The sequence below is a fragment of the Eleutherodactylus coqui genome, chromosome 5 (assembly GCF_035609145.1).
Source record: "Eleutherodactylus coqui strain aEleCoq1 chromosome 5, aEleCoq1.hap1, whole genome shotgun sequence".
NCBI classification, from domain to species: Eukaryota; Metazoa; Chordata; class Amphibia; order Anura; family Eleutherodactylidae; genus Eleutherodactylus; species Eleutherodactylus coqui.
In genome coordinates, this window is record NC_089841.1 from 68,524,714 (window position 1) to 68,552,663 (window position 27,950).

Consider the following 27,950-nt stretch of genomic DNA (forward strand, 5'->3'; position numbering starts at 1 on the left):
AGGCTACTTTTGTGTGGCCCACGCTGTATCATGGAGGCCGAGATGTCACTTAATGTGGCCACGTCTTTATGTCTCACCGCTGTACCACAGAACTATATGTGTAAATGACCAGCTGTTACAACTGGGAGGAATAAACCTCAAGAAATAGTAAAAGCCTGAAAATATGCAATTTTCCCTCCAGGTGAGGCGGCTGTGATTAGAGTGTCAGCTTCCTGTCTAGCACTACGTATAGTTAACATGGACAGGGGCCCAGTCACCACAGACACGACCATGACTAATCACTGATGTATGGCTGCTAGTTTGACGGACAGATCTTCTATCCAATCACCGGCAGCCAGATAACAGCTTCCTCCAACCACAAAATTTGCTTTCACTACCTTAATTCTAAAAGCCTAATTTTTGCCCCACCTCTTACTTTTATTTTCGGCCAATCAACAGCTTCTGATTGCCTGTTGCTAGGCAGCTCTTTTCTCGCCGAAGCGGGTCAGCCAATAGAAGGCGGTTATCGGGTAGTACGCGTAGGGCGGGCTCTGGATCACGTGACTTTTTCATCGTCTCCTCCCGCCTGGTTTTGGCAGCTGCTGATTGGCTGCGGTACGTCCACGCATGCGCGTTTGCGGTGAATGACGCAGCTCTTTGCCGTGCCGCAAGCTCCTCCCCCCGCCGCAGTCAGTCACACAGTGAGAGACACCGGGTGCTAAACGTTCACCGCCAGCGTGTACCGGAGTCAGGGGGCGGAGCAGCCAGCGCGAGCGAGAATCCCGGGACTCGTCACCATCCAGCTAGTTAACAGCGGCGGCGGGGCGCACGGCCCGGACACTGAGGATGGCTTCCGGATCAGAGTAAGTGAGGGGCGCCGGTAGGCCGCGGTGGTCAGTACTGGCAGGCGGAGGCCGGGGCCTGTTCTACTCATTCATCCCGGTGAGGGCGCCGGATAAGCGGACGGTTTTCTCTCTGCTGGTCCACTGCGGCCTAGTTGTCCGGCCTCGCTCTATCCGGCTGCTGCCGCATCCTGCTGTGTCATGCAGGCCCGAACCCCACACACGGGCGCCCCCATCCGGTGGGCAGGGGGGAGTGACTCTACTGTTCTCCTGTACCCAGATGAGGGCCCCCGGGGGCCACACTTGTCACTGTTATATACAATTATACATATTCTCTGGTAGAGTCGTAACCGTACGCCGCCAGTCATGTGGTGCCCGCCGGCCCTCGCCGCCAGACTTTCGGAAAGAAAACTTGGATAGTCAAAGTTTTTCTTTGTTTCTGGCGTCACGTAGTTATTGGTGGCGTGTGAGCCGGACTACAATGACTGGTGGTTGGAGCATGTCGGCAGTTGTAGTTTTGCAGCAGTTGGCAGACGGCGCTTTATGGCAGTTATTAAAGGGCCAACTGAGAGTGAAGAAAGGAATCGGGAGATGTTAAGGGAAAAGCGAACCTTCCCCATCTCTTCTATCCGGCGCCAGTTGTTATGCCCGTCCCTAGAGGCTGCGTTCACATGGAGTGGATTTGGGGATGACTTAGCGCAGCGGAGAGTCACCCCCAAAATCTCTTGCCAAAATTCTGCATCAAAACCCGTGTCCAAATAGCGCAGATTTTGACGCGGATCCCCAGCAGCCTTCACCTGCTCAACTAAAGGCTAACGCCCATCCGCTACAAAATTGGCTACATGTGACGCACCCAAGGGGCGCTCTGGCATATGGTGGGCTTAGTGCTGCCGAAAAATCTGCATCAATGTGAATCCACAGCAGACTTAACCCCTTCAACTAGAAGGGTAAAATCTGCTGCAAGAAAACGAGTTTGTTGTGGATCTGCACTGGTGGTGGCATTTTAAAGCGGTTGTCCAGTTCTAAGCTATTGAAAGGCCCTTACTAGTAGATTAGCAGAGGAACCCCACAGATCAACTTGTTTGCTGGGCTGGGGTGTTCATGCATTGAACAGGAAGCAGGCAGCTCCTTACTCACTGTAGTGGCCAAGCTTGGTATTACAGGCAAGGTTTCTGTTTGTCAATGAGAACTTTGCCTGCAGTACTAAGCTTTACCCCTGTAGTGTGAACAGAGCTGTGTGCTTCCTGCAGTCATCGGCTCAGTACACAAGCCCTTTGGTCCTGCAAGCAGCTTATCTGCAGGGGCTACTATTGATGACCTGATCAATCTGCAGCTTACATCTGGACAGCCCTGTACTGCAGGGCTCTCTGCACACTGCCTGCAGTAGACATTTTGCAGCAAGTGGATGTTTTTCTGCAATGTGTGGATGCGATTTTGAAACTTCGCTATTACTGTAAATGTGGCTCATTTTCTGCGCGGAGAGCTGGGATGGGAAATCGGTGATGAATCTGCCCTGTAACATGGCGTAAAGGGACGTACCAGCAGACAGATGGGGTGTGCATTGGAGGATGGGGGTCACGGGCATCTTCAATCCACTGAGGAAAGCCACTGATTTGTGATTTGAATGCCTCACATCTGCGAGGTATTGTGCCATTGAGTGGGTCAACACAAGGGTGCCCACCTGCTGTGGCTTCCGGGCAGAAATCTTGGCAAGAATTGACATATCAGTTTTTTTACACAATCTTTAAACTTGTGCACAAGAAGTTCTGCACTGTGACTTATGACACGGATTGAACATGGAGGGTTACGAAAACGCACAGATTTCTGCAGATGATCCGCACAGTCTGCTGTGAGAATGAGCCCCAGGTCTGCTCGCTGTCTGGACCTGCGCCAATCTTGATATCAATTTGATCTGTTGTAAATTAAAGCAGCCCTCTGGACAAAGAAAGATGGCCGCACCACTTCTTTGGCTACCGGTTTCTTGCTATAACTCCTACAATGGCAAGGAGTTTGAATGCAATGAAGGTCGCATGTTTGGCTGCTGCTTCATTTGTCTTTGTAGCTGAAAATAGCGGAGTGTTTGTACGCAGCCTCTTGGTTAGCCCATTGGTGGGGAATGCAGCAGCCGAGCACATGCGACCGCCGTGCCATTTAAACTCCGCTTTACTAATGGACCCAGACTCTCACCTCTCACCTGTACTGTGCACAAGTAAAAAGTAATTTCTGGGGTAACACTTTAAGGGGGTTTTTCCATGTTTTACAATATTAGATGTGGTGGGCTGACTTCCCCTCCCAGGTGCTGGTTAAAGGGGCTGCAGTATTTGGGTGAGCGCTTCCATTCATGTGCATAGGATAGAGTTGTAATACCGATCAATGCCACTATATTAAGTACGATGCTGTGCCTTGTAGAAAATGAAGAGTCTATAGCACTTTTTTAATGGTTGCAACCCCTTCAAACAGCTAATTAGTTAGGACCCGCGCCCATCTAATATTGATGACTTGTCCTAAGTGTAAAAGTTCCAAAAAATGGCTTTAAGGTGGGTTTGGTCGACTTTCATCTAATGTATATGGCTGCCATCAGTTACTGGTTTGTAGGAAGCAGAATGTTTCCAGATTGGAGGTTTCAGCTTTCTTCACTAGAGTAAACAAGTTGTGCGCCCCCTGGGGGTAACTGTGATCAGTCTTGATAGGTCCTGTATGAAGCCTGGTTTAGACAAAACAATTGTGGCTCAAAAAATCTTTGAGCGATAATCGTTGTGTTCTTTACAGCGCAAGGTGATCGCTCAAACATTGAGTGATCACCAGGCGCTGCGAGCGGAGGATGCCCGCTTGTCTTCTGCATCCAGCTGTTCCCCGCTCGGAGCGCCCGGCTGTTAAACAGCCGAGCGCTCCGTGCCGGGTATGGAGAACACAGCTGGATTGCTCTGTTCTTCATACGCAGCCTGTCGTCAGGGAGCAGGATACAGCTGAAACAATAGTATCAGCTGTATCCTGCTGTGAATTCCTGATAACTGATCTTTCAGTATGCTGAAAATCAGCGATGGGAGAACGAAAACCGCACGATGTCAGTGCAGTTAGACACGATTATCGCTCAAAAGACAGCTTTGAGCGATTTTTGAGCGAAATTTGTTGCGTCTGAAAGGGCCTTTAGGAGCCTGCAGTATACAGTGTAGGGGTGGCTGGTGTCATGTAACGGATCAGGTTGGTTACAGCTCCGGCTTCCTGGGTAGATGTGTCCGGCCTCTCATTGTCTCCCTTGATGACCTCCTTACACCAGAAGGAGATGCAATACCCCATATAAACAGTAGGGGGTAGCAGTCAGTGCCAGACATGCGGGACAGAAAATACTGAATAAGCAGAACATTGAACAGGTTTTACAGGGGTTTTCCAGGATTAGTGCAGATTTTTAAAAAAAATCATAAAATGGGCAGTTCCCGGAGCTCCCCCTCCACAGTATATAAGGGGGGGGGGGGGGAGATCAGGCAGTTTGGGCTGTCCTCTGCTATGACCGTATCAGGTCCAGTCAATATCACAAGTTCACATGTACTTACTGCTGCCCATCAGACCCGTACACTGGAGGAGTGGGATGTGGTAACTGGGCAGCAGGTTATACCCGTCCTCTACATCATGTATCCTGGTGGTACACGGGTACCTTATATGACCCCATTCCCTAGTATGGCCAGTCCCATTATGTTCGAAGTGTCCCCCAGCAATGTGCTGATGGCAGACTGTCGGTACAAGCCAGTGTTCACCATCTCTGCTGCTCCCCACGGAGGAAAACACAATCATCTGACAGCAAAAGCCCCCATTACACTTCTAGGAGTAGTAACCCAATGCGTGGACTGAAATTTTGTCCAGTCATAAAAGGGTCCTGGGGTATCTTGAACACATTGATCAAGGGACCCCCGGACAGAGCAAGCTTTACCCCCCTTATATTAACATTGTGATCGTTTTCCCTACAATCACTCATTTTGTATTCTTGAATGGATTACTTTAAAGGGGTTGTTGGCAATATCCATGTGGTAGGGGATAGCTAGTTGATTGGTGGGGGTCTGAGCACCGGGACCCCCACTGATCTTGAGAATGAACGGTGTGGAGGTCATGTCTGTGTGCTGCTGCTCCATTCATTTCAGTGTGAGGGCCGGAGGTTGCTGAGCGCTCGTTCTCATCAATCTCTGGCGTGCTCAGTGAAATGAATGGAGCGGCGGCACACTTGCATGACCTCCACACCGTTCATTTGGGAACCGATGGGATCCATGTTCTCAAGATCAGTGGGGGTCCCGGTGATCAGACCCCCACCATCAGCTAGTTATCCCCTATTCTGTCCATCCGGGGATAGCTTGCTACAATTGCAGCACCCCTGTAACCTGACCTAATCCTCCGCACAGCAGACTGACTACAATAATGTCAGCAGCTCGTTTTAGGAGTGATTGTAAAGGGGTATCCCTACGAAATGTTGTTGTGTGCGATCCTCAGGATATCGGAGAAGTATCTGATCGGTGCGGTCTTACCCCTGGGACCGCCACTGTTCCCAAGAAACAGTGTCCCTGAATGGAGTGGAGTGATGATCACATGTGTAAACTACCACTCCATTTATTCCTGTGGGACTGCCAGAAATGGCAGCCAATGTCACCATCCCCAGCAGTGCCATGGAAGTGAATGGAGTGGTAACGTGCATGCATCAAAAGTGAAGGTTTAAAATGAGCTAAAATAGAATACTTGCTCATCTCAACTGCTTCCCTCCAGGGGGTATTCAGTTTTAGTTCATTTTAAGCCCGTTTAACGTTTTCTTTTTATGTCCCGGAAAAACCCCTTTTAGCCTCTTGGGTGTCCCACTCACTGACAGCAAACTGTTATCTTGAAAATGATGGCGATTAGAAACTCAAAATATGACTCCCATATTACCACTCGCATGCAGGTGAAATTGTTTTCAAAAAATGTTCTATTTAAATAACATGTAATTTTCATGAGTCAGAAAATCAGCTGTGCCGGGATGGTCTGTCTTGCAGAACGCATCGCAATCGCTGGCTTACAAGCGCTCGCCCGTGTAAATTTTAGTACATGCTCTGTGGCGTGACCACAGTCTTGGTAAGCTCGCAGTCCGTTGTCTTGCTATTTCACGTGTGGCGGACGTTTATTCCTGACTTCCTGGCAGTGTCCCCGTGCTCAGTGGCTAGCGAGCCCGTGCATTGTGGCTTCTCTGGTTACGTTACCAGATGGAGTCCTGCTGTCATACACGGCACACCCCGCCATCCCACAACAGCATCTGCAAGCAGATTGTAAAGAAACACAAGTCGCCCTCCCTCCTCACTTCCTCCAACGTTCCCACTCACAAAGCCAAGTACATCTACCCCTGGAAGGGCAAGCAGAGCCGAGCTCACCTCTGGACTTGCTGACTTTTTGCTTTTTTTTTTAAACAAGTTAGCATTATTAAAGCGGCTCTTGCCTGTGCTTGAGTGATCACTAGTAAGTGTCCGACAAGTTACCAGAAGGTACGTGTGCAGCTCCAAAACATGGCGCATGTCCGTAAATGTGCTGCATCTTTGTGTTATGTGGACCTGGATGTAAATGTCGGCTTATACCGGAGTGTCCCCTTTTTACTATTCAGCGTGAAATGCCAGGTGGCTTACGGTAACAGTATTACCCAATCCCTGTGATGAGGTAACATTCACATAAACCTCTGAGCACACAGCGCTGCCATCTGTAGAGGACTGAGATGTGATGCAATCCTAGAGCAACTTGTAAAATGAAAAAAAGGTTTGGTACCGTGTTAGCCAGTAGAGCAAAGTCTGATTGTTCTCAGTGAGAGAAACCAAGTAATCTTGTAGATATGATAGCTTTAAATGGCTAACAAAAATACATGATGTTACAGCAAGCTTTCGGGTCTTCTATCGATCCTTCATCAGGCTAAAATGGAACTGGTTTGGATGGGGCACATATATAATATACAGATGCAGGGAGGGCAGACCTTAATCTAAATACAAATGTTCACACACAGAAATTGGAGACTGTTTTGCACTCAAAACAACAGACAAACTGAGCTGAGACATAAATACTTAATCAGTCCATTGAGCTCAAATACTTAATCAGTCCATTGAGCTCAGGAATGTGACAGTTTTATGATGTGTCTTCTCTCCTTCAATCTACACATGGAAGGATCTCATCGCCACTTAGAGAGGGAAAGACTGAATTACCTGTAGCAAAACATTTTTGTGGTCAGGGACACAGCATAGAGCAGATGAGAGTTGTTATACTGCATGGCAATGTCAAGTCGCAGCGTCACAGTAGAATTTGGGAGTACAAATTTACGGCCATGTTTGACACCCTCAAGAATGAAATAAACCTCAGCCCGGGATTCTTGTATAAGTGGAAAATCTGAAAGGTCTGAAGGAGGTCAAGAGAGATATCCTCTTCCCAATCCTTTTTTTTTTTTTTTTTAAATTTAAACTTCATAAAAATTCAAAACTATGTACTAATGTTGCCATCCAATAGGTGGTGCTGCATTTCCTTCCATGTGCAAGTTGAAGAAGAGATAAGACACATCATAAAACTGTCACATTCTTGAGCTCAGTGGACTGATTAAGTAGTGTGCAAAACATTCTCAAATTTGTGTGTGAACATTTGTATTTCAATCAAGAGTTGTGTCCTCTCTGTATCTGTATATTATATATGTGCTCCATCCAAACCAGTTCCATTTTAGCCTGAGGAAGGGTCAATAGAGGATCTGAAAGCTCACTATATCATCATGTCTCTGTTAGCCACTTAAAGCTATCGTATCTACAAGATTACTTGGTTTCTCTCACTGAGAACAATCACACAGAGCAACTTGTGTAACTCCCGATAACCAGTCTGACCAAACACAGGGGTAATGGTGCGATTAGATGGAACGATTATCGTGTACCATAATCGTTCGGTCTGAACGCGAGCCAACGACTAACGAAAATCATTTACTTCTAGTCAGTCGTTCAGCTTCAGCCGGGATTAAACTAACCGGTTGGTGACGACCTCATCGGGTCGGTCACTCGTGCAAATGATTGTCGTTCCCAGTCATTCAGTGTAACAGGAGCATCGCTCTCCGCTTTATGGATGGTGCAGTCTGCCAGTGGCTTCTGGGGATTAGCAGCAGTCACTTATCCAGATATTGTTACACGGCCACTTGGGGAAACGTCTTATCATTTCCACAGGGTACAATTGCCATCCAGCTGCTTACTAGGGGAGGTAACCTACATACAGATCCCTATAATGATGAACAAGCTGGCCCTGGCATCAGTCACCTCCACTGTGACTGCTGTAGTTGGATCAAGCCGTGTCTGCTGCATGACCAGAAGTGGCTTTTCCTATGAAAGCCGCAGTGTGATGGCCCATTTAGATGGGGTAATTATCACTCAAAATCCATTCATTAAATGATGATCATACAGTGTAACTACAAAAAAATTGCTACCTGTTTGTTCACAAGCTCTCACTGACTTTAAGTCAGCATAAATGCTCCCCGCTCAGCGCTTCACATAGGAGAAGCCTGCGATTCAGCCGTCACGTGTAAAAGGGACAGGAGTCTCATAGGACTAAATGGAGATAATGGCTTCCAGACTATAGACTGATTCTCCGCTTCAGTTCTCCTCTGCTTCCCGCTGGACTGTGTTTTGGTGCATGATGGGTAATACTCACTCCCCGATGCACTGAGATACAGACACGGCACATCCAGTCCAGGAGGGGTATGATTGCTAGGGCACCTCACCAGAGCGGGGCACGCTTGCAATCTGCTACCACCAGTGCTAAGGACTGTGGAGCATCAGGGCTCATACCTGACCAGTCAGCCTCCCTCCCCACCATGGTCTCCTGGCGGGAGGAATGAGGAATGTTGGGAAGATGGCTGGAGGTCATAGAAGTCGAGGCCCTGCAGATTTATTATTTATCACCTATCCAGCAGATTGTTGATAAATGCTTGTGACCAGTATATCCCATTAATCAATTGGCTTTTACAGAAATGACATTAAGTTCTTCTCTCCCCTACAGATCTAAAGGCGATGACTTATCCACTGCAATTCTTAAGCAAAAGAGCCGACCAAACCGGTTGATTGTTGATGAGGCTATCAATGAAGATAACAGCGTTGTCTCCCTGTCCCAGGTACGTGCAGCATGTCCCATGGTCTGTAGAGATAGAAGGATCCAGCAGCACCACCTCAATAATGTCCCATGGTCTGTAGAGATAGAAGGATCCAGCAGCACCACCTCAATAATGTCCCATGGTCTGTAGATATAGAAGGATCCAGCAGCACCACCTCAATAATGTCCCATGGTCTGTAGATATAGAAGGATCCAGCAGCACCACCTCAATAATGTCCCATGGTCTGTAGTGTATAACTTCACCAGTAGCTATAGATGCATCCTATTTGGTGTGCACCAGCACAAGAAGGTGAGTGCCGTGAGCTACAAGAAAGCTGCTAGAAGTCTCAGTATATTGTACAGTGCTGCAGAGAATGTTGCCACTTTATGTTTAAAATAATCTATCTTTTCTGTATGGTCAGACAACCAAACTAATAGTGAATGATTTTGCAGGGCAAAATGGACGAGCTTCAGCTTTTCCGGGGGGACACTGTGCTTCTGAAGGGAAAGAAGAGGAGGGAAGCTGTGTGCATTGTCCTGTCTGATGACACCTGCTCAGATGAGAAGATCCGTATGAACAGGGTTGTACGTAATAACCTGCGGGTACGGCTTGGAGATGTAATAAGGTAAGTCAGATCCTGTCTGCTGGGAATTAGTTGGAATTCCTTCTTTGTAAAGGTGTCCTTCACAATTTGCTCTTTGCATGGGAAGCCACATCAGTTCAACACTTTAATGCTGATGATGGCTGAATATCCCATCAGTTTCACTGGAGGAGCTTGAAGTCACATACTGCCTTTCTTCGGTTTTGACTTTTAAAGGGGTTTTTAGAGCGAGAAAAAAAATACAGGAGGCCGAGAACAGTGTACATAAGAAAAAGTATACCTCCTCTTTAAATTACTCCCCTGGTCCAGTCCCAGAAGCTACTGCAGAGGGCACATACTGATCATCATTCATGCCAGTGTTTCCCAAACTCCAGTCCACATGGACCCCCACAGGTCATGTTTTTTTGGATTTTCTCAGTATTGCACAGGTGAAATAACTATTGTCGGTGCCTCAGACACCACCACAGCATAGACTATCTCGAAAAATGACCTGTTGGGGTACCTGAGGACTGGAGTTTGGCGAACACAGATTCATGCGAATGCTCAGCCAATCACTGGCCTCAGCAGTCACATTCTGTTTCTGCACAGATGCCAGCGGAGGCCGGTGATTGGCTGAGTGATCATGGGGATGTTAAACTGTGGTACATTCTTTGACTATAAAGGTTTGAGGTGGATTTGAATAGCACTATGGTATTTTTTTCCCTCATTTAACAGTTATGTATATTGCAGATTGCCTGTCAGATTGCGGTATAATGTAATGCTATGGCAATACATCATACTAAGAAGCGATCAAACCATTGCAAGTTCTTGTGCTCTGTAGGGACTGAAAAAAAAATTGAAAAATTTAAACACGTTTTATCAATTATTAAAATAAAAGGTAAGAAAAGTTTAAAATAAAGAAAAAACCCTTTTGCCATATTTATAATAAAACCCCCAAACCTATTTGGTATTGCTGCATCCGTAAACATCTGATCTATAAAAGTAACGCAGCATTTACCTTGCACAGGGAACGTCATCAGAAAAAAAATAAACACCAGAATTGTGTTTTTTGTCATCCAGTCTCCGAGAAAGATGTAATAATATCAGTCGTATGTATTCCAAAATGGTACCAATAGAAGCTACAGGATGTTCCACAAAAAACGAGCACAACTATGTAGACTGAAAAATAAAAGGCTGTCAGGAGATGGCAGCAAAAAATAATTAAATACCTTTGGAAAAAAAATAAAAGTAGTACAGCAAAAAAAAAACAAACCAAACCTTAAATTTGGTATCTTAGTAATCGTTCTGACCTATAGAATAGTTGTCATTTTTGTTGCTGTATAAAACAAGACCCTCCCAAAGATCGTGAAACTTTTTTCCCCTATTTCACTCCACTTAATTTTTTTGAACTTTTTATAGTACCATTGAAAAATACAATTTGTGTAGCAAAAAACAAGCCCTCAGACATCTACGTCAATGGATAAAAAAAAGTTGTAATTTTTTTTTTAAAGGGGGGGGAGGAAAAAACAAAAGGGGGGGGGGGGGAGGGGTGTCCTTAAGGGGTTTAATATAGTATTATTTGACATAACATATATACTCTCCCTTTCACTGACTCTTAAAGGGGTTGTTTCATGCTCTTAATTTTTATTTATTTTTTTTGTTGACATGTCCTCGGGGCAGGTCATCAATAGATGATCAGGAGGGGTCTGCTGCTCAGATCTCCACTGATCAGCTACTAACTGGTGGTATGATCTGCTAATCATAAAAGTCCTAGACAACCCTTTTAATTTCCAGTTTATGGTATTAAAGGAAACCTTTCACCTCTGAACAGCACCATAAACTAAAGCTTCGTTTAGATGGAACAATTATCGCTCAAACGATAATAGTTTAAATGCGGGCGAACAAACTAATGTCGCTCAGACTAATGTCGTTCAAAACCAGAGCCGGGTCGTGCTCTTCTCGTGCAGTGTAAGCTGATTGTTCAGTGTTTTCACATAGGAATGTGAAACATTGAACGACTAGTGCGCGTGAATGAGCTGGTGATGACATCACCGGCCCTTGTGCTCCGGTAAACGAGAATGGCAAGACTCTCGTCATGTAAAAGGGCAGTAAGTTATGCTGCTGTTCAGGGAGAGGATGGGAAGCCGGGCTAAGTGTTTTTTTTTTTTTTCTCTTCTGCACTGAACAGTGGGCACAGAAAGTGTACATCATAATGGCGCCACATTGTACATGAAAACAGAGCGTAATTATTTGCATATGTGCGTACATTACCTATAAGTCATAACATTTGGCTTTATATTTTTATTTTAACTTAATCAATTATTGATAATGAGAAGAACAACAGAAAGTGGCTCCCAAACCTTAAGTCTGAAAATAACAAAAATAAGAACTATAGCAACCCCCCCCAAACACAGCGCGACTTAACAGAAAAGGAGGATAGAAAACAGAGTTTAGGTCAAACAGGTACTCTTCACTCCATCCCCTCACAACACTCAGGCAGATCCCTCTCCCACCGTTGCAGGGCAGCTCACCCACGCACCCTAGATCTTATCAAACTTCTCCGGCATCTCCTGGCCATATACGTCAGCTTATGCATAGGAATCACAGTTTACCACCTGGATCCATGCCCTCCTGGTCGGCCTCTCGGGTGCCTCCAGTTCAGCAGTATCGTCTTTTAAGCGTAAAAAAGCTGCAATTTTTATATAAGGTGCAGGTTTCCCCAGCCACAACGAGGCTTCCAACAAGCCCGAAGAGGCACAGGATCCTTGGGGCCTCCAGGTGAGACTCCATGAATGAGAACGTCCATCCAATAATCTCGCAGGACTCTGCAGTCCCAGAACATATGCATAACGGTCCCATCAGCCATCCAGCATCGTGGGCAGGTCGCTGAGGGAAGCAAACCCATAACGTGCAGTCTGAAGGGAGTGTAATATATCCGATGCAAGAACTTGGTCTGAATAAGTCTGTCCTTAGTGCTAATCAAATGGGGGGCCAGAACGCTCCAGTATGTCCCCATCCTCCCCTGACAACAGATCTAGAATATCATTGACCCACTTCCGGGTGACCCTCCTCTTCATCGGGGCCAGATGCTCTATTAGCTGGGCGTAGAAACCAGACAGTGGCTTCACGAGGTTACACATCTGCGCCAGACCCTCCACAGTGGGTGAGAATTTAAAGAAAAAGATATATGCCCCGGCTCCCCGTTGCTTTCCCGAACAGCACTATAACTCAGTTAATGGGGCTGTTTGGTTGTGGAGTTCCATTTTAGACCTCTTATAAAATGCACCAAGGCCTATTGCTCATTCAGTGACATCGGACACCTGTATTACCTTGTGCTGGTTGCTGCTTAGCTGCACACATTCTGTAATATCCTTTATTTTACCCATTAGGTGCATGTTGCTGTAACTCTTAAAACACACCTTAGGCCTCATGTCCACAGGCAAAAGAAGAATTAAAATCCGCAGCGGATTTTAACTCTTCTCCTGCCCGCGGATCCGCATCCCATAGGGATGGATTGACCACCCGTGGGTAGATAAATACCCGCGGATGGTCAATAAAAGTGATTTTAAAAAAAATGGAGCATGAAAAAATCTGGACCATGCTCCATTTTCGTGCGGGTCTCCCGCGGGCTTCTATTGAAGCCTATGGAAGCTGTCCGGATCCGCGGGACCAAAATCGGAATTTACTCACCTGCTCTGGATCTTCCCTTCGCCGCGGCTTCATCTTCTCTCCGTCGCGGCCGGATCTTTTTTCTTCGGGCCGGCGCATGCGCGGGGCACGTAACCGACGTGCCCTGCGCATCCGCCGAGCCGAAGAAAGAAGATCCGGCCGCGACGGAGAGAAGATGAAGCCGCGGCGAAGGGAAGATCCGGAGCGGGCGAGAGGTAAGTTTATTCTTATTTTTATGCCTCATGTCCGTGGGGCAGGAGGGACCCGCTACGGATTCTCTATGGAGAATCCGTAGCGGGCCTGATTTTCCCCGTGGACATGAGGCCTTCGTCTTACAGGGCCAAGGTGTCGGGACGCTCTGGTTTTAATACTCATGCTCTTTGGGTGTTACACTCTGTGACCTGAGGCGACACTGTGTACCAGCCAGACTTTAAATTCTGCTGTTCTGTGCACAGTTAGAAAGGTCACATTCATTGGTGTCATGGCATGTATTTAAGTGGCCTCTGCTTGTATTTAAGTGGACCTTGTGCTGCATTTCTCACTATAGACTTCACGATCATTTGGTATACACAGGGCAGCGGCGGAAATATTGCACACTAATTGGAATTTCTGGGAATTATTTTCTGCATTTTCTATGCTTTAGTCCTTTTTCACACAGGTAACAGCGATATCGCAGCTTTGTCCCCACGATTTAGTTGCGACAGCAATGCACTTTCCTGCGAAAAATCATGCATCGCTGCTTCGCGCGTTTTTTTTTTTTTTTTTAATCGCAAGAAGGTTGAGTGCTCTTCAAAACTAAGACCTAGCTGCAAGGAAAAAAAGGGAATACTTACCTAGCAGGTTCGATTGGGTTCCTGCTGCTCTCCGGAGCTCCGCCGGGTGTCCTGCAGTCCCCGGCCACCAACAGATCACTTCATGGTTGCTAGATTTATACATCTCTTCCCCCCCCCCCCCCCCTCCAGGAAGCAAATGCTCTGGTTCATCCAGTACTACTCAACCAATCAATGTAGCTCTGGATGAACCAATCAGAGACATTGCTTCCTGGAGGTGGGATTTATGAATCCAGCAAGCAGGAAGTGATTTTTTTTTTTTTTTGTGGGCGCCCGAGAACAGAGCTCCGGAGAGCAGCGGGAGGCCCCCGACCGAGCCTGCTAGGTAAGTGTGTTTTGCCCCCCCCTCCCCCCCTTTTTTCCCCAAGTGCAGCTAGGGCTTAGTTTCGGGCTACGGCTTAAATCGCATCAGACGAGAACTGCGGTTTCGTGTGTTGCACTGCGACCAAAAACAAAGGCTCCATTGGGAAACATGGGCTACAAAAAATCGCAAATCGTGGCAATATAGAGCATGCCACAATTTTTTTTCCCTCGCAAGATAGCTTCAGAGAAAACAGCGCTAATGTGAAGGAATCCATTAGAAAGCATGCATTTTCTCGCACTATTGCATTGTGGCAAAATTGCGCAATTTTGACGCCTGTGTGAAAGCGGCCTTAGAAAACTTGTGTGAATATGAACTCCATTCTTTTGAATGGAGTCATACACATGAGTGTTGTTTTCCCTCACAGCGATGTTGTGAGGTAAAAAAATTGTCACTTGTCCTATTTCTTTTCTGCATTTCTTGGAACGCATCACCCATTGATTTCAATGGGGGCATAAATACATTGCAAGGCTCTATATGCATGCGAGTGGGATGCTAGTTTTCCTATTGAAATCACCATTTCTTATCCTCTCATCCTGGAAAGAATTGGAATTTCACAAAAGCAATACAAGGCTTTGTCCCCCATACATTCTGTAGAGGCTGATGGGAGTCGAGTACAAGTCTATCTCAGGCACTCCCATTGAAGATGAATGGAGCGGCGCCACGCTTGCTCAATGTAAGTTGAGGCGGTGCAGTGAGGAGGTGAGAGGGACACAGAACCCCATTCTTAGGATCAGTGGGGGTCTCAGCAGTGAGAGCCCCCCCCCCACCTATCTGACTTTTATCACCTATCCTTTGGACAAGTGATAAGCCAATCTTGGAAATACCCTTTTAAGGGCTTTTTACACAGGCAGATAATTAAGAACAACATGTTTGTTTTCCTCATCTTCTGCCCCTGTGAAGGTCTTGCTGACCAACCAACAGATCAGCAAACCCTACATTGTGTGGTGACATCTTTCGTGTGGCACCAAAAATGAAAGCAGAGTGCGTGTTACCAACAGCGAATAAACAGTGGGGTCTGAACAATCATTCATCCCCCCATACATTCTGAATTGGCCCGTGTGAACGCCCGTTAAACAAGCACGGATCCTATTGATCGTCGCTCCTCTCCCTGCTCATATAGAGCCGTGTAAAAAGGGACCCTAGTTCTGAGGAAAGCTTGAAAGAGTTTTGGGACGTCTAAAGGCTGTTTTACACCCGATTATCTCTCAAAATTCATCCAAACGACTGCTTTTGAGCCATCATCTTTGTGTGTAAATGTGTGCACTCTTCGTCCATCCCTGAGTTCAGCTCAGCATAAAAGCCATGCTGCGTTCTCCGCGTGGAAGCGCTTAAATTATTAGCTGGCAGAACAATGGGTATGTATTTAAAGAACAGACCACTTACTGTTCTGTAAATACATCTCTTGGCAGTTGACTAACATGCAAATGATAATTACCTGCTAATGGACATTAGCAGCTAATTAACATCTTAGTACCTAATGCAAAATGATCCCTCAAAGCTGTCAGTTTCTGACAAATTTTGAGTGATCATCTTTGTGTGTAAATGGACGTTTAGCGTGGCTACATGAGAGCTGAATTTGTTGCATGCCACCCACAAGAGACACACACGCTGCATGTGCTGAATTGCTGTACACTATCCTGGCATGTATACACGTCCAGATAGAATATTCAGCAATCTTTTCTGCGCATGTATTTCACGCAACATAGGAGTCTATGACAGATTGGTACAGTGTATAACGCGTGTAAAATGCTGTCGCCACACACATGTGAATGAGCCCTAAAGGAAGGAAGCTGGTTTAATCTGTAATTATTTAAAAGGCCTGCAGAAAAAATTAGGTGAAAAGCTGTTCCATGTAAAATGCAGTCCGAAGGCAGGGGGCGCTTCCCTCCAAGGAAAAACAAGGTTCATTCTCCAGAGGCGACCAGATCACTATCACAGGAGCAGCGGGTCTGTGGATAACCGGCCTCAGGAGTCGGTGCCGGGAGCTTCAATACAGATTTGGATCTCTTAGAAGGAAGTACCATTAACACTTATGGAAATGTATAGAATTTGGTTTTGATGAGTGATCCAGTCTGGTCGCTGCTTGGGATCAGGGGGAATTTTATCTTTTCCTCTTTGGGGGTGATTTGCCAGTGTTCTAGAACTTGCACATGCAACGTCTTTGTCTACGCCCGTCCCTATCCCTTGGTTACACTAAATGGATGTTTTATCGCAGTAACTTTAACTGTAGTGGGTCTTGGTAGCGGCAGATTACTGTACAAGTGCCTGGTAAAAGGACACCGATTCCCAGAGTGCAAATCACCTGTGCAGATGCTGAACTAACGTGATGTAAATGCCACTGATGCCTTTGTTACTGGCTGTAACCAGATAGTCTAACTTTGTACTAAACTGATTCTTTTGTTTTTGTGCAGCATTCAGCCATGTCCAGATGTGAAGTATGGAAAACGCATTCATGTCCTACCAATAGATGACACCGTGGAGGGCATCACCGGCAACCTGTTTGAAGTCTATCTGAAGCCTTACTTCCTGGAAGCTTACAGACCCATCAGGAAAGGTACTGACATACTGTACAGGCTCAGATCCACGCTGTACCCGTGACTGATGGCATTGTGCGCTCTCTTCCCTGCGTCAGCTGCTTTTATGTTGCTTTCCAAGTGATTAGCATCACTCGTCCATTGCGGCATCTGGTAGATGTCATGATGCAGTTGTGTGTGGTCAGTTACAAGTGGTGGTTCACTTTAATCCGTAAGCTTTCAGATTCATAAGCATTTTTCTGCAATGTGAAATGTTGAGGTAATGTCTTCCTCTTAGGGCTCATTCACACAGGCGTAATATTAGCGTGTATTACGCACGTGTGTTTCCCGTGCATAATACGTGATGAATGGAGGCAATGAAAGTCTATGGACTCTCAGTCTTCCATTCACACCTGCATTGGAACTGCGAGTGTACACTGCGTATAGAACGCAGGAGAAATAAATCGCAGCATGCTCTATTTCTCCTTGAAGGACTGCATATTGAAACTTTGCCCCTTCACAATGCCTGCGAATGGACAGAATTTAATACGCAGCTCTACACAGAGCAGGGAATTTGAAGGAAAAAGGTCACACTGCGCATATCTGTGGCGTCAGAATCCCAGGAATGCACTGTGCCAATCGCAGCCCGTACGTGATCTCTGCCAGCGGTGTGAATAGGCTGCAATGCTACAACACTGCAAGATACTCCAGCGTTGTACACATACGGCCTTGTGAATGAACCCTTACAGTTGCAGCTTACATCTTTTGTGTTGTACTTAACGTATAAAAGACTTCTTAGTTTGCACATGGTGTTAAATGGACAGTAACTTTGGACACAACTTCTGCCCATCTAGCAGACTGTATCGCCAATCTTGTAATATATTAGCATAAAAAAAAATTTACCACTCAAAAATTATGTTTGGAGAAGCTCCCACTAGAGCTCTCCTTTCCAGCACATTTGTAATCCACTGCCTGTCATTAGGCATTTGGCTTCTCTAGTAACAGGGATATGGGGACACTACTAGTTACTATATGCAGCAGAGGAGTGGGCACAGAGATGCTGGTCTGCAGCTGATTGCAGCAGGGCTATGCAAGGCAGTGTGGGATAGGAAGTCTCAGCCAGTACAACACTTGCAGAATGACTACTTAGGACTCAACTACCCCACCCCCACACACACCTGTAAGTGGATTGCAAACAGCAGTGCAGCAGAAAAGTAGGACAATCTACATAGAATTGATTAAGTTCAAACTTAGTGAAAACCGCAGCAAAGCAGCGGCTAGCGAAGACCGAGGCTACTTAGGAGTTTTGTTTTTTTTAATAAACTTTGGTACGCTTTAAATGATATTATGGTGATCTTAACTAACTTAGTGTGCCCATCTACAGCAAACATAGGATTGAGGTGCTAATCCCTAGGTCTCCAGACACTAACACAACGGTATGGGCTGTCTGGTGACAAGACCGTTCATCTATAGTAGAGAAAGAGAGCAATTACAGCAGCACTCTGTTCCAGTCACAATCAGTGACCAATATTGCTCGCCCCGTGTTGGACTGGATCCGGGTCCAAAAATCACATGTAAAGAATTGGAGCAAGACCGTTCATCTAATCACCACAACTCTAATCATTTACATATCTACCTGAGATGTAACTGCATGCCGAGTTTTGCAGTAAGACGAAAACTCCTAGGTGAAATTTTTTTTTTTTTTTTGGAGTGTTCTCCCTTTTGAAAAGGGTCCTCTTTTGCCACTTGGGGCTGTGGTTACTTAATCCCACTATGAAATCCCAGCAAGTTGCAGTGGCCTCACATATACAGACCCTCATGAGCTCTTGTGGCTCAAGGTATGTCATCTACTGCATCAGCTTATGCGACTACAAAGGCCCCGAGTCTGTCTTATTAGTTTATGATACTGAGCATATTGGATATTTATTCAGTGTAATATAGCCAAACAACCCCTTTTATAGTGACCACTTAGGGATTTCTGATTCACTCACAACATCTGTGCAGTTAAAGGTCCAATGCCCACAGGCAAATTTGATTTGCGAAATCCGGGTGGGAGATCCGCAAATCAAGTCGTCCATAGAGATGCATGGGCGTCTGCAAATGGATTAAAACATGTGGGTTTGATTTGCGGGCCTTTTGGTCCGGAAAACAAATCACAGCATGCTCCATTTTTTAGCAGATCCCACACTGACTGCTTCCATTAAAGTCAATGGAAGCTGTCCGATCCGCAGCACACCCACAGCTGACATTGTGCACGTGCCGTGGATCTGCGGGAAAGCAGGAGATTTAAAAAAAACCTGTACTGCGCATGTCTGGCGGTGAGCTTTGAGGACCATACGCAGTACAGCTTACCCATAAGTGGAGAGATCTGCATGGACGTCGCTGCCGGGCAATGCAGGTATGCAGGGCTGACTGGCCGCGGGCAGTGTGGGATTCTCTGCACAAAATCCACGCGTGCCATGAACATGGGGCCTAAGTTGTATTTTTTTCTATTTTATTTGACAATTGTGTGATCAGCCCATTACTGATGTTGTCCTACAGGTGACATTTTCCTAGTGCGTGGAGGCATGCGTGCAGTGGAGTTCAAGGTGGTGGAGACGGATCCCAGCCCATATTGTATTGTGGCCCCAGATACTGTAATCCACTGTGAAGGAGAGCCTATTAAGCGGGAGGTAGGAACTGATGTCCGTCATTACCAACAGTGATATTGATATTGGCCGGTCGTCTCCTACAGGTCATTCTAGAATTCATATATGAAATGCTTTGCTTTACCAGGATGAGGAGGAATCTCTGAATGAAGTCGGCTACGATGACATCGGCGGCTGTAGGAAGCAGTTGGCTCAGATCAAGGAGATGGTAGAGCTTCCGCTAAGACACCCGGCACTCTTCAAGGCTATTGGTGTGAAGGTAATATTTGAGTCTGATGGGATGTCCGGTAATGCTCTTTGTTTTATAGTGTTGATAATGTCATCCGTCTTGTAATGCAGCCGCCTCGTGGTATCTTGCTGTACGGACCCCCAGGAACTGGAAAAACCCTTATTGCTCGTGCTGTTGCTAATGAAACCGGTGCATTCTTCTTCCTCATTAATGGTGAGCACTTCCTTGTATATAGAAAAGTTGCTGTATGGACAGCATTTCACTCTCTGCTGCAGTTCAATCCATTTCCATCATTGCTTTGTCCATTTGTACTTTTTCTCTAAATGTTGCAGGCACAAATAATGGTGCATAAGAACCTTCCAATCTAAGATTTCTCAGTGGGTCGGATGGGCAAAAAAAACTGGAAACTGATGACTTATACCAACTCACGGTGTAAACTCAGCATTGTATTAGCATAGGCTTTCACGTTTAAAAATGTAATCACCAGAAGATTGCAAAGAAATAGTTTTTTATGCTTCTACACATTGTTTTGTGTTCTGACTGGTTTAATAACCACTTTCTCTGTTCGTAGGTCCTGAGATTATGAGTAAATTGGCTGGTGAGTCCGAAAGCAACTTGCGCAAAGCCTTTGAAGAAGCTGAGAAGAATGCCCCCGCCATCATTTTCATTGATGAACTGGACGCCATTGCCCCTAAGAGAGAGAAGGTATGTGAAGTGCCATCTTCTATGTTTCACAGTTAATGGCCCTTTCTAGCAAACTTTCAGGTCTTGCCATTGTTGTAACAGTTTCTCCCCCTCCTGTCCATAGACACATGGAGAAGTTGAGCGCAGAATTGTGTCCCAGCTGTTAACGCTTATGGATGGCTTGAAACAAAGAGCGCACGTCATTGTTATGGCTGCCACCAACCGACCCAACAGCATAGACCCAGCCCTTAGACGTTTCGGTAAGCCCCATGTCAGAATTACTGCTGTGAATATTGGAAGTTTAATGTGATGGCAATATGCTCATTATTCAGCCATAGTTTAATCCTGTCTATCACTGATTGTTTGAATTCATGTTGTGTCTTTTCCAGGCCGTTTTGACAGGGAGGTGGATATAGGAATCCCTGATGCTACCGGAAGACTGGAAATACTACAGATTCACACGAAGAACATGAAATTGGCAGATGATGTTGATCTAGAACAAGTAAGAAATATCCCATGAGGAGAATGTGACACCCTCCCCCCACCCACCCCATCCCCTTCCCTGCCACACAGGTTTTAATTGGCTAAATTTCCTGCACAGTTATCTAGCAGTCTTGTCAAAATGCAGTGCAATAGAGAAGGGGACTGCTAGCAGCATGGTCCTCAGGATGTATATCCGTCAAGCGTGTATGGGTTCAGTGTTTGCGACAGGTCTACCCCCAGTTTAACATGACTCCTGTGTTTTCCATTCTTGTCATGTAGGTTGCCAATGAGACTCATGGTCACGTTGGTGCTGATCTGGCAGCTTTGTGCTCAGAGGCCGCTCTCCAAGCTATCCGCAAGAAGATGGACCTCATCGACTTGGAGGATGAAACTATAGATGCTGAAGTAATGAATTCATTGGCTGTCACAATGGATGACTTCAGGGTATGTAATAAAGTGGATTTTTTTTAAAATGTCTTAACCCCTTCAAGACCAGAGATTTTTCTAATTTGTTTTGTTTTTAGTCCCGTAACTTTATTTTTTTATTGACTGGACTGTTTTTTTTAATTTTTTAAAAAGCTGCAGTTTTTTTTACCAGTACCGTTTTGGGTTGCATACATATTTTTGATCACTTTTTTAATTTTTTGGGAGCTAGCGTGACGCAATTCTGGCATTCTTTTACTTTTCTTAATGGTGCTCCCCATGCAGGTTAAATAGTGCGATATTTCAATAGTTTGAACTTTTACAAACCTTGAGATGCCAAATATGTGAATGTGATTTTCTTGTTTTATATTTTGATATGGGAATTTTTTTTTTCTATTTTAAATTGTATTTTTGCTTTAAAGGTTTATTAAAGGGGTTGTCTCGCGAAAGCAAGTGGGGTTAAGCACTTCTGTATGGCCATATTAATGCACTTTGTAATATACATCGTGCATTAAATATGAGCCATACAGAAGTTATTCACTTACCTTCCCTGCGCTGGCGTCCCCGTCTCCATGGCTCCGTCTAACTTCAGCGTCTAATCGCCCGATTAGACGCGCTTGCGCAGAAGGGTCTTCTGCCTTCGGCTCGGCAGCAGCGGCGTTCTGGCTCCGCCCCCTCCACGCGTCACCGCGTAGCTCCGCCCCGTCACGTGTGCCGATTCCAGCCAATCAGGAGGCTGGAATCGGCGCACATGATGGGGCGGAGCTACGCGATGGTGCGTAGAAGGGGGCGGAGCCAGAACACAGCTGCTGCCGGGCAGACCCGAAGGCAGGAGACCCTTCTGCGCATCGGGCGATTAGACGCTGAAGTTAGACGGAGCCATGGAGACGGGGACGCCAGCGCAGGGAAGGTAAGTGAATAACTTCTGTATGGCTCATATTTAATGCACGATGTATATTACAAAGTGCATTAATATGGCCATACAGAAGTGCTGAACCCCACTTGCTTTCGCGAGACAACCCCTTTAAACATTTTTCCTTCAGTAATGCAGTAGATACTGATTTGCAGTGTTGTCTATTAAGCCATGCTGCAAGCAGGCCTTAATAGCCATCCATGCATAGCAACCTTGGGAGCCTCCACACTTTTAACTGTTAAGATTTGGAGTCAACTTTGATGATGGCATCTAAAGAGTTGACTTCTGTGACCAGATCTAGCTCCAATTGAAAGAGTTGCAGGTGGCTGTCAAACAGCTGATGGCCACCGGGATGCAGCGGACGCTGTATCCATGCCCGCTTCATACAACCCTCAAAACTGCATGACTATATTATATAATAAAAATATCAGTTAAGTAGTTTTTATGTTTTTGTTTTTCTCCTCTCATATGTACAAGTAACATTTCCTTAATTCCTTGTAGTGGGCGCTTAGTCAAAGTAATCCATCAGCACTGCGTGAGACGGTGGTTGAAGTGCCACAGGTCACCTGGGAAGATATTGGTGGTTTGGAAGATGTCAAGAGGGAGCTGCAGGAGCTGGTACAAGTAAGTAATGGTCGTCATCTCCAAATTGTGTAGCCAAATGCTCCTCAAGAAAGAACACAGACTCTATCTTTTATTGTTTGTGTGCGCTAATCTTGCATGTAGGACAGTCATAACCACAATAAATCCCCTTACACTGGTAAAACTTACATCCTAGCAGTAAATTAGATAACGTGGGATTAGGGGTTACATTGTGTGTGCCCTCATAACTAGCTAGTTCGGTGCAGGATATTATTGCATCTGATCTTCCTCTGTACTTGTGTTCTATATTCCTCTAACATTTGATTCTTTCTTATTTCAGTATCCTGTTGAACATCCAGACAAGTTCTTGAAGTTCGGTATGACCCCATCTAAAGGTGTGCTGTTTTACGGACCACCTGGATGTGGTAAAACCTTATTAGCCAAGGCTATTGCCAATGAATGCCAGGCCAACTTCATCTCCATCAAAGGCCCTGAGCTGCTCACTATGTGGTTTGGAGAATCTGAAGCCAACGTTAGAGAGATCTTTGATAAGGTAAGGGCTAATTGCTGAACATCTGATGCTGCTTTGCAGAAGTTTTCGGCGTCCTTTCCATATTAATGTTTGTGTCTTGTGCTGCAGGCTCGTCAGGCTGCTCCCTGTGTCCTCTTCTTTGATGAATTAGACTCCATAGCCAAGGCCCGTGGTGGTAACATTGGTGATGGTGGTGGAGCCGCTGACCGAGTCATCAACCAAATCCTGACGGAGATGGATGGAATGTCTACCAAAAAGAATGTCTTTATCATTGGAGCCACCAACAGACCCGACATCATTGACCCAGCCATTCTGCGTCCTGGACGTCTCGACCAGCTCATCTATATCCCACTCCCAGATGAGAAGTCCCGCATTGCTATTCTTAAAGCAAACCTGAGGAAGTCTCCAGTGGCCAAGGCAAGTAATCTTCTAGACAGACTATGTTGCTTTATGTTGTATTTTTGTATTATATATACATATATTACCTTCTGTGACTTTTTATGCTTCTTACACATAGGATGTGGATCTTGACTTCCTGGCTAAGATGACCAATGGTTTCTCTGGTGCTGACTTGACTGAGATCTGTCAGCGGGCTTGTAAGTTGGCCATCCGTGAATCCATTGAGAATGAAATCAGAAGAGAGCGGGAGAGACAGACAAACCCTGCTGCCATGGTATGGAAAGAAACTGGTAGATCAGTGCTTTTATTTCGTGGTTCTTGTTCTGCTTCTGATTCTTTTGTTGGTTTCCCTGTAGGAGGTGGAAGAAGACGACCCTGTACCTGAAATCCGTAGGGATCACTTTGAGGAAGCCATGCGTTTCGCCCGACGTTCTGTCAGCGACAATGACATCAGAAAATATGAAATGTTCGCACAGACTTTGCAGCAGAGTCGTGGCTTTGGCAGTTTCAGGTAATTTGAGCAGCATTTGATTCTGGATAATTGTGAAGTTACATAGAAGGAACGAATAGCCATTTCCACAAATGTTAGATGTTGCTGGAGATTATCAAGCAGCCGCATCCTGCCACATGTCAGCCTATAAATAAAATGCTTGCATTAGAGTTCCTCCAAGACCTTGCGGAGTAGCACTGCAAACATAAGTGCATCTCACCTGATTGCTGGGTGGCAACTGAACTCATCATGTTTGAATTGACAAGTTCAGGTGCTGCCTCACCATCAGCGGAGATCCGCACTGTGTACAGGCACCCATAGACGTAATATGCACCTCCGCTCTTAAACGTTCATAGATTAAAGGGGTTTCCAAGATGCGTTTTGGGGGAGAAAAAAAAAACCAGACTGTTCCCCATGCTACGATATAAATCGTATACTCGCCTCTTCCAGCTCCCTGCATCTCCCAGACAAACCCCTTTTAAATCTTATTTTTTTTTTTTTTGCCATCCTATGTCCATAATTCTGATAGCCCTAAGGGTTAAGTTGCAATACCATAATGCACTGCTCCCTACTGCATTACATTGAGTGTAATACCACCTTTTTAACATTAGAGTATTGTGAAAACGGAATCCCCCCCCCCCCCTAATGCATCTGAGGTCGTACAATTAGAAAGTAGGAATCCAACAGCATTCGCAATGCAGCTTTGGATGTGTCTAGAGTATTAGACAAGATCTTAATCAAAATCAGTTCTAGTAAGGCAAAGTATTTGTAACGTTACACACTTTAAAGGCGTTGGCCACTTTATAGTGAAGTGCTTACAGTAAACTGTAAATCGCCCTATTCCTTACTGCAGCTCTTCAATTCAAGTCCCCCCTTTTTCCCATTGGCTACTGTGTGTAGACACTGGACGGTGGTGGGTCTCTGCATTCTTGGCTCTCAAGATGGCAAATGCCATAATTACCACTTCTCTGGCTGTGTCCTCTTCTGCACAAGTGCTGAATGAGTTTAGTGCATGTGCAGATATAGGGGATCCTGTTGCCTGTATCTGCAGTGGCTAAACTTTCAATCCCTTTTAAAAGCTTTCAACATGAAAACCACCGCTATCCAATATTTACATGCCATACCTATAAGCAGCAGGGGGGCTTTACTTAAAGGCCAGCCCTTTTAATTAACCAGAATATTACAATGTAGCAGATCTGATTTTATGCCATAGAATAACTGATCTGCTCTCCCCTAGATTTCCATCTGGAGGCCAAGGAGGAGCTGGTCCAAGCCAAGGTGCAGGAGGTGGAGCTGGTGGGAGCCACTTTACCGAAGAAGAAGACGACCTCTACGGCTAGATGAGCCTTTGACGCCGTCCCTCATTGTACAGCAATTGAAATTCCTACGTTAATGGACACTCTGCTTTTCATTCCTCAGTCAGAACAGCGTAGCTGCACACCCCACTCCTGGTTTTTGTTTTGTTACTTGGGTGTGAGAAGACGGGCGCCGGGTCTCTCAGGATACAGGCCGACTTTTTATTTTTTTTCCTCTCTCCACCTCCCTGTGTTGCTGGCGGGGGCTTGCGTGGCGTTCCTGTGGCACTCGCAGCACCTGGAGCAGACATGTATGTTGTTGCTTGATATTCCAAGCCTTCATTCTCCGGTCAAGGTCTTACAGCCATCTAGACCTTGGACAAGCTGGGCCTTTCATTGGCCATTGTGGTCAGGATACAGGTGCTGCCCCTCTGGCTCTTAAAAGGTGATTATTCCTATGGGTGCATAAAAGGAGATTCAAGCAACAAATGCATGCTTCGGAATTAATTTAACACTATTACGAGTGTCCAGACTGCTGCAGACAAGAACGTGCAGTGGGTTTTTTATGTTGGTATTGGGCATAATGTTATTGGATTATAAAAACAAAAAACGCAGGTTGACGTCTAACGTGAGAATAAACTGACTGATCACTGATATTACCGTCTTGTCTTTATTTTGGTGTTGCAGCTTTAAAGTCATTTCAGATGAATACACTGTAGATGAGGAATAACACTTATTTCTAGTCGTTCTATAACTTCTATCCTGCACTTAGCACCTGTTTTCTGTTCTGTAGGCTGTATGTCTTAAAGCATCTCTCCAGTCCTAGACAAACAAAAATGACTGCATTGCTTCTGACACCCTGATGCATACTATACATTAATATGCATCATTAGTCTGACACTACACACTGCTTTGAATGGCCAGTGCTGTCCACGTGAGCAGCTCTAGCTAGTCAGAGCAGCATGTAATGCCTCATACTACCAATGCATACTAATACACAGTGTGCATGAGGTAGTCAGCGAAGCAATGCGGTCATCTTTGTCCAGGACCGAAGAGACTCTACTTCTCAGTCATCCCTTAACTGGTGGGTGTAGATATACAGCAGTACTGAGCAGTGTAGATGTGACTAGCACTGAGGTGAGAATACTACAAGCTGCGCTCATGCAGTCTCTCTGCCTCCATATCCCTCCTGTGGCTCCTTCCTCCCCCTCCCTCCACTTCATAGACGTCTATGAGCAGCATGAGAAGGCATGCTCCTGCACTTCCTGTTATCACTCTTATCTCTGATTTCTATAGACATGACAACAGGTAGTGTATAACACATTAGAAGGAATCACCGCTATGAATATGAATCTACTTTGATCTGAAATGTGTAAGTATTTATGGATTCACACCTCTGCAGGTTCTAAAACCTGATAAAGTAATGTGTTACGGTGCTGGAAGCCTACTATGGATTCCTAGAAGTTTGCCCTGCTTCACTGAGGATCCGGCCTGGTGTGTTTCAACATTACTGAATTTCATTCCCAGTACACGGCATCCATCGGGATGTGATTGATCCCTTTTCTTGCCTTGTCTTTATATAGATTATAGGCTTACAGGAGGTCTGATCTGACATCTCTGCTCAATAACATTTTTTCAATGGTGCCAGATCATGTTATAACCCTCTAAATCAGATACTCTCTTAAACATGTCAGCACAAGGTGGCATCAGAGTTGCTGATGGCAAGGAAGAGCTGATCGCTTGGAGTGAGCCTCTAGGTGAAGAGAAATTTAGATCTATGAGCATTAACCCTTTACAATCCAATTTTGGATTCAGGGTTGCCTAGGGGGCTTTCTCTTTCTGCCATTATACAATGGCGCCATCTGCTGGCTGGAGCCAGCACTGCAGTATGGGACATGTTGGAGAGGCCCCCAATAACAGAGCGGCCGGTAATCTACAGTAAAATTACCCCGCCGGACGTCTTCCGACATCGGAGCTGTACAGCCTTCAATTAGAATGTCTTCAGACGTCAGACAGTGGATTGGAAAGGGTTATTTAATAAGAATGCAAATGGTAGAAAGCGACCAGCAACTAGGCCTTAGCTGTCAGATCTGGCCTTTAAGGGGGTCAGGAGGTGGTGTGGCGCCTACGTGTTACATAGCTGGATGGTCCCTGCAGGAAGGTAGAGGTTTCTGTTTGGGGCACAATATCCTATCCATTTTGCACACTACATATTGCAGAAAAGGGATCATGGCTGTGCAGGTTTGAATGTGTTATGTTAAAGGGGTTTTCCAGAGACTAATACTATTGATGCCCTAACCTCAGGATAGTTCATGAGTAGTTGATCAGCTGGGATCCACCACTTGGGTACCCGACTGATCAGCATTGCTACACATCGGGTACAGAGCAGAA

The 27,950-nt window shown here is 45.7% G+C and overlaps 1 protein-coding gene across 1 annotated transcript; it reads left to right on the forward strand.

The window, feature by feature from the left end:
- Positions 1 to 634: 634 nt before the first annotated feature.
- Positions 635 to 26,215, forward strand: VCP (valosin containing protein). Its single transcript, XM_066602691.1, has 17 exons — positions 635 to 842; positions 8,835 to 8,946; positions 9,378 to 9,550; positions 16,780 to 16,922; positions 19,423 to 19,553; positions 19,657 to 19,788; positions 19,869 to 19,971; positions 20,330 to 20,463; positions 20,567 to 20,702; positions 20,832 to 20,944; positions 21,205 to 21,369; positions 22,763 to 22,885; positions 23,184 to 23,396; positions 23,484 to 23,792; positions 23,893 to 24,048; positions 24,131 to 24,285; positions 25,502 to 26,215. Exons 1-17 carry the CDS (start codon positions 826 to 828, stop codon positions 25,602 to 25,604), a joined length of 2,418 nt encoding a protein of 805 aa, XP_066458788.1. The 5' UTR covers positions 635 to 825; the 3' UTR covers positions 25,605 to 26,215.
- The last annotated feature ends 1,735 nt before the right edge of the window (positions 26,216 to 27,950 follow it).

Bases quoted from the DNA above. Each gene is read 5' to 3' on its own strand.
- VCP (XM_066602691.1), top strand. The intron at 23,397-23,483 runs GTAAGGGCTAAT...CTTGTGCTGCAG, and splicing joins TTAGAGAGATCTTTGATAAG to GCTCGTCAGGCTGCTCCCTG. The intron at 24,049-24,130 runs GTATGGAAAGAA...GTTTCCCTGTAG, and splicing joins AGACAAACCCTGCTGCCATG to GAGGTGGAAGAAGACGACCC.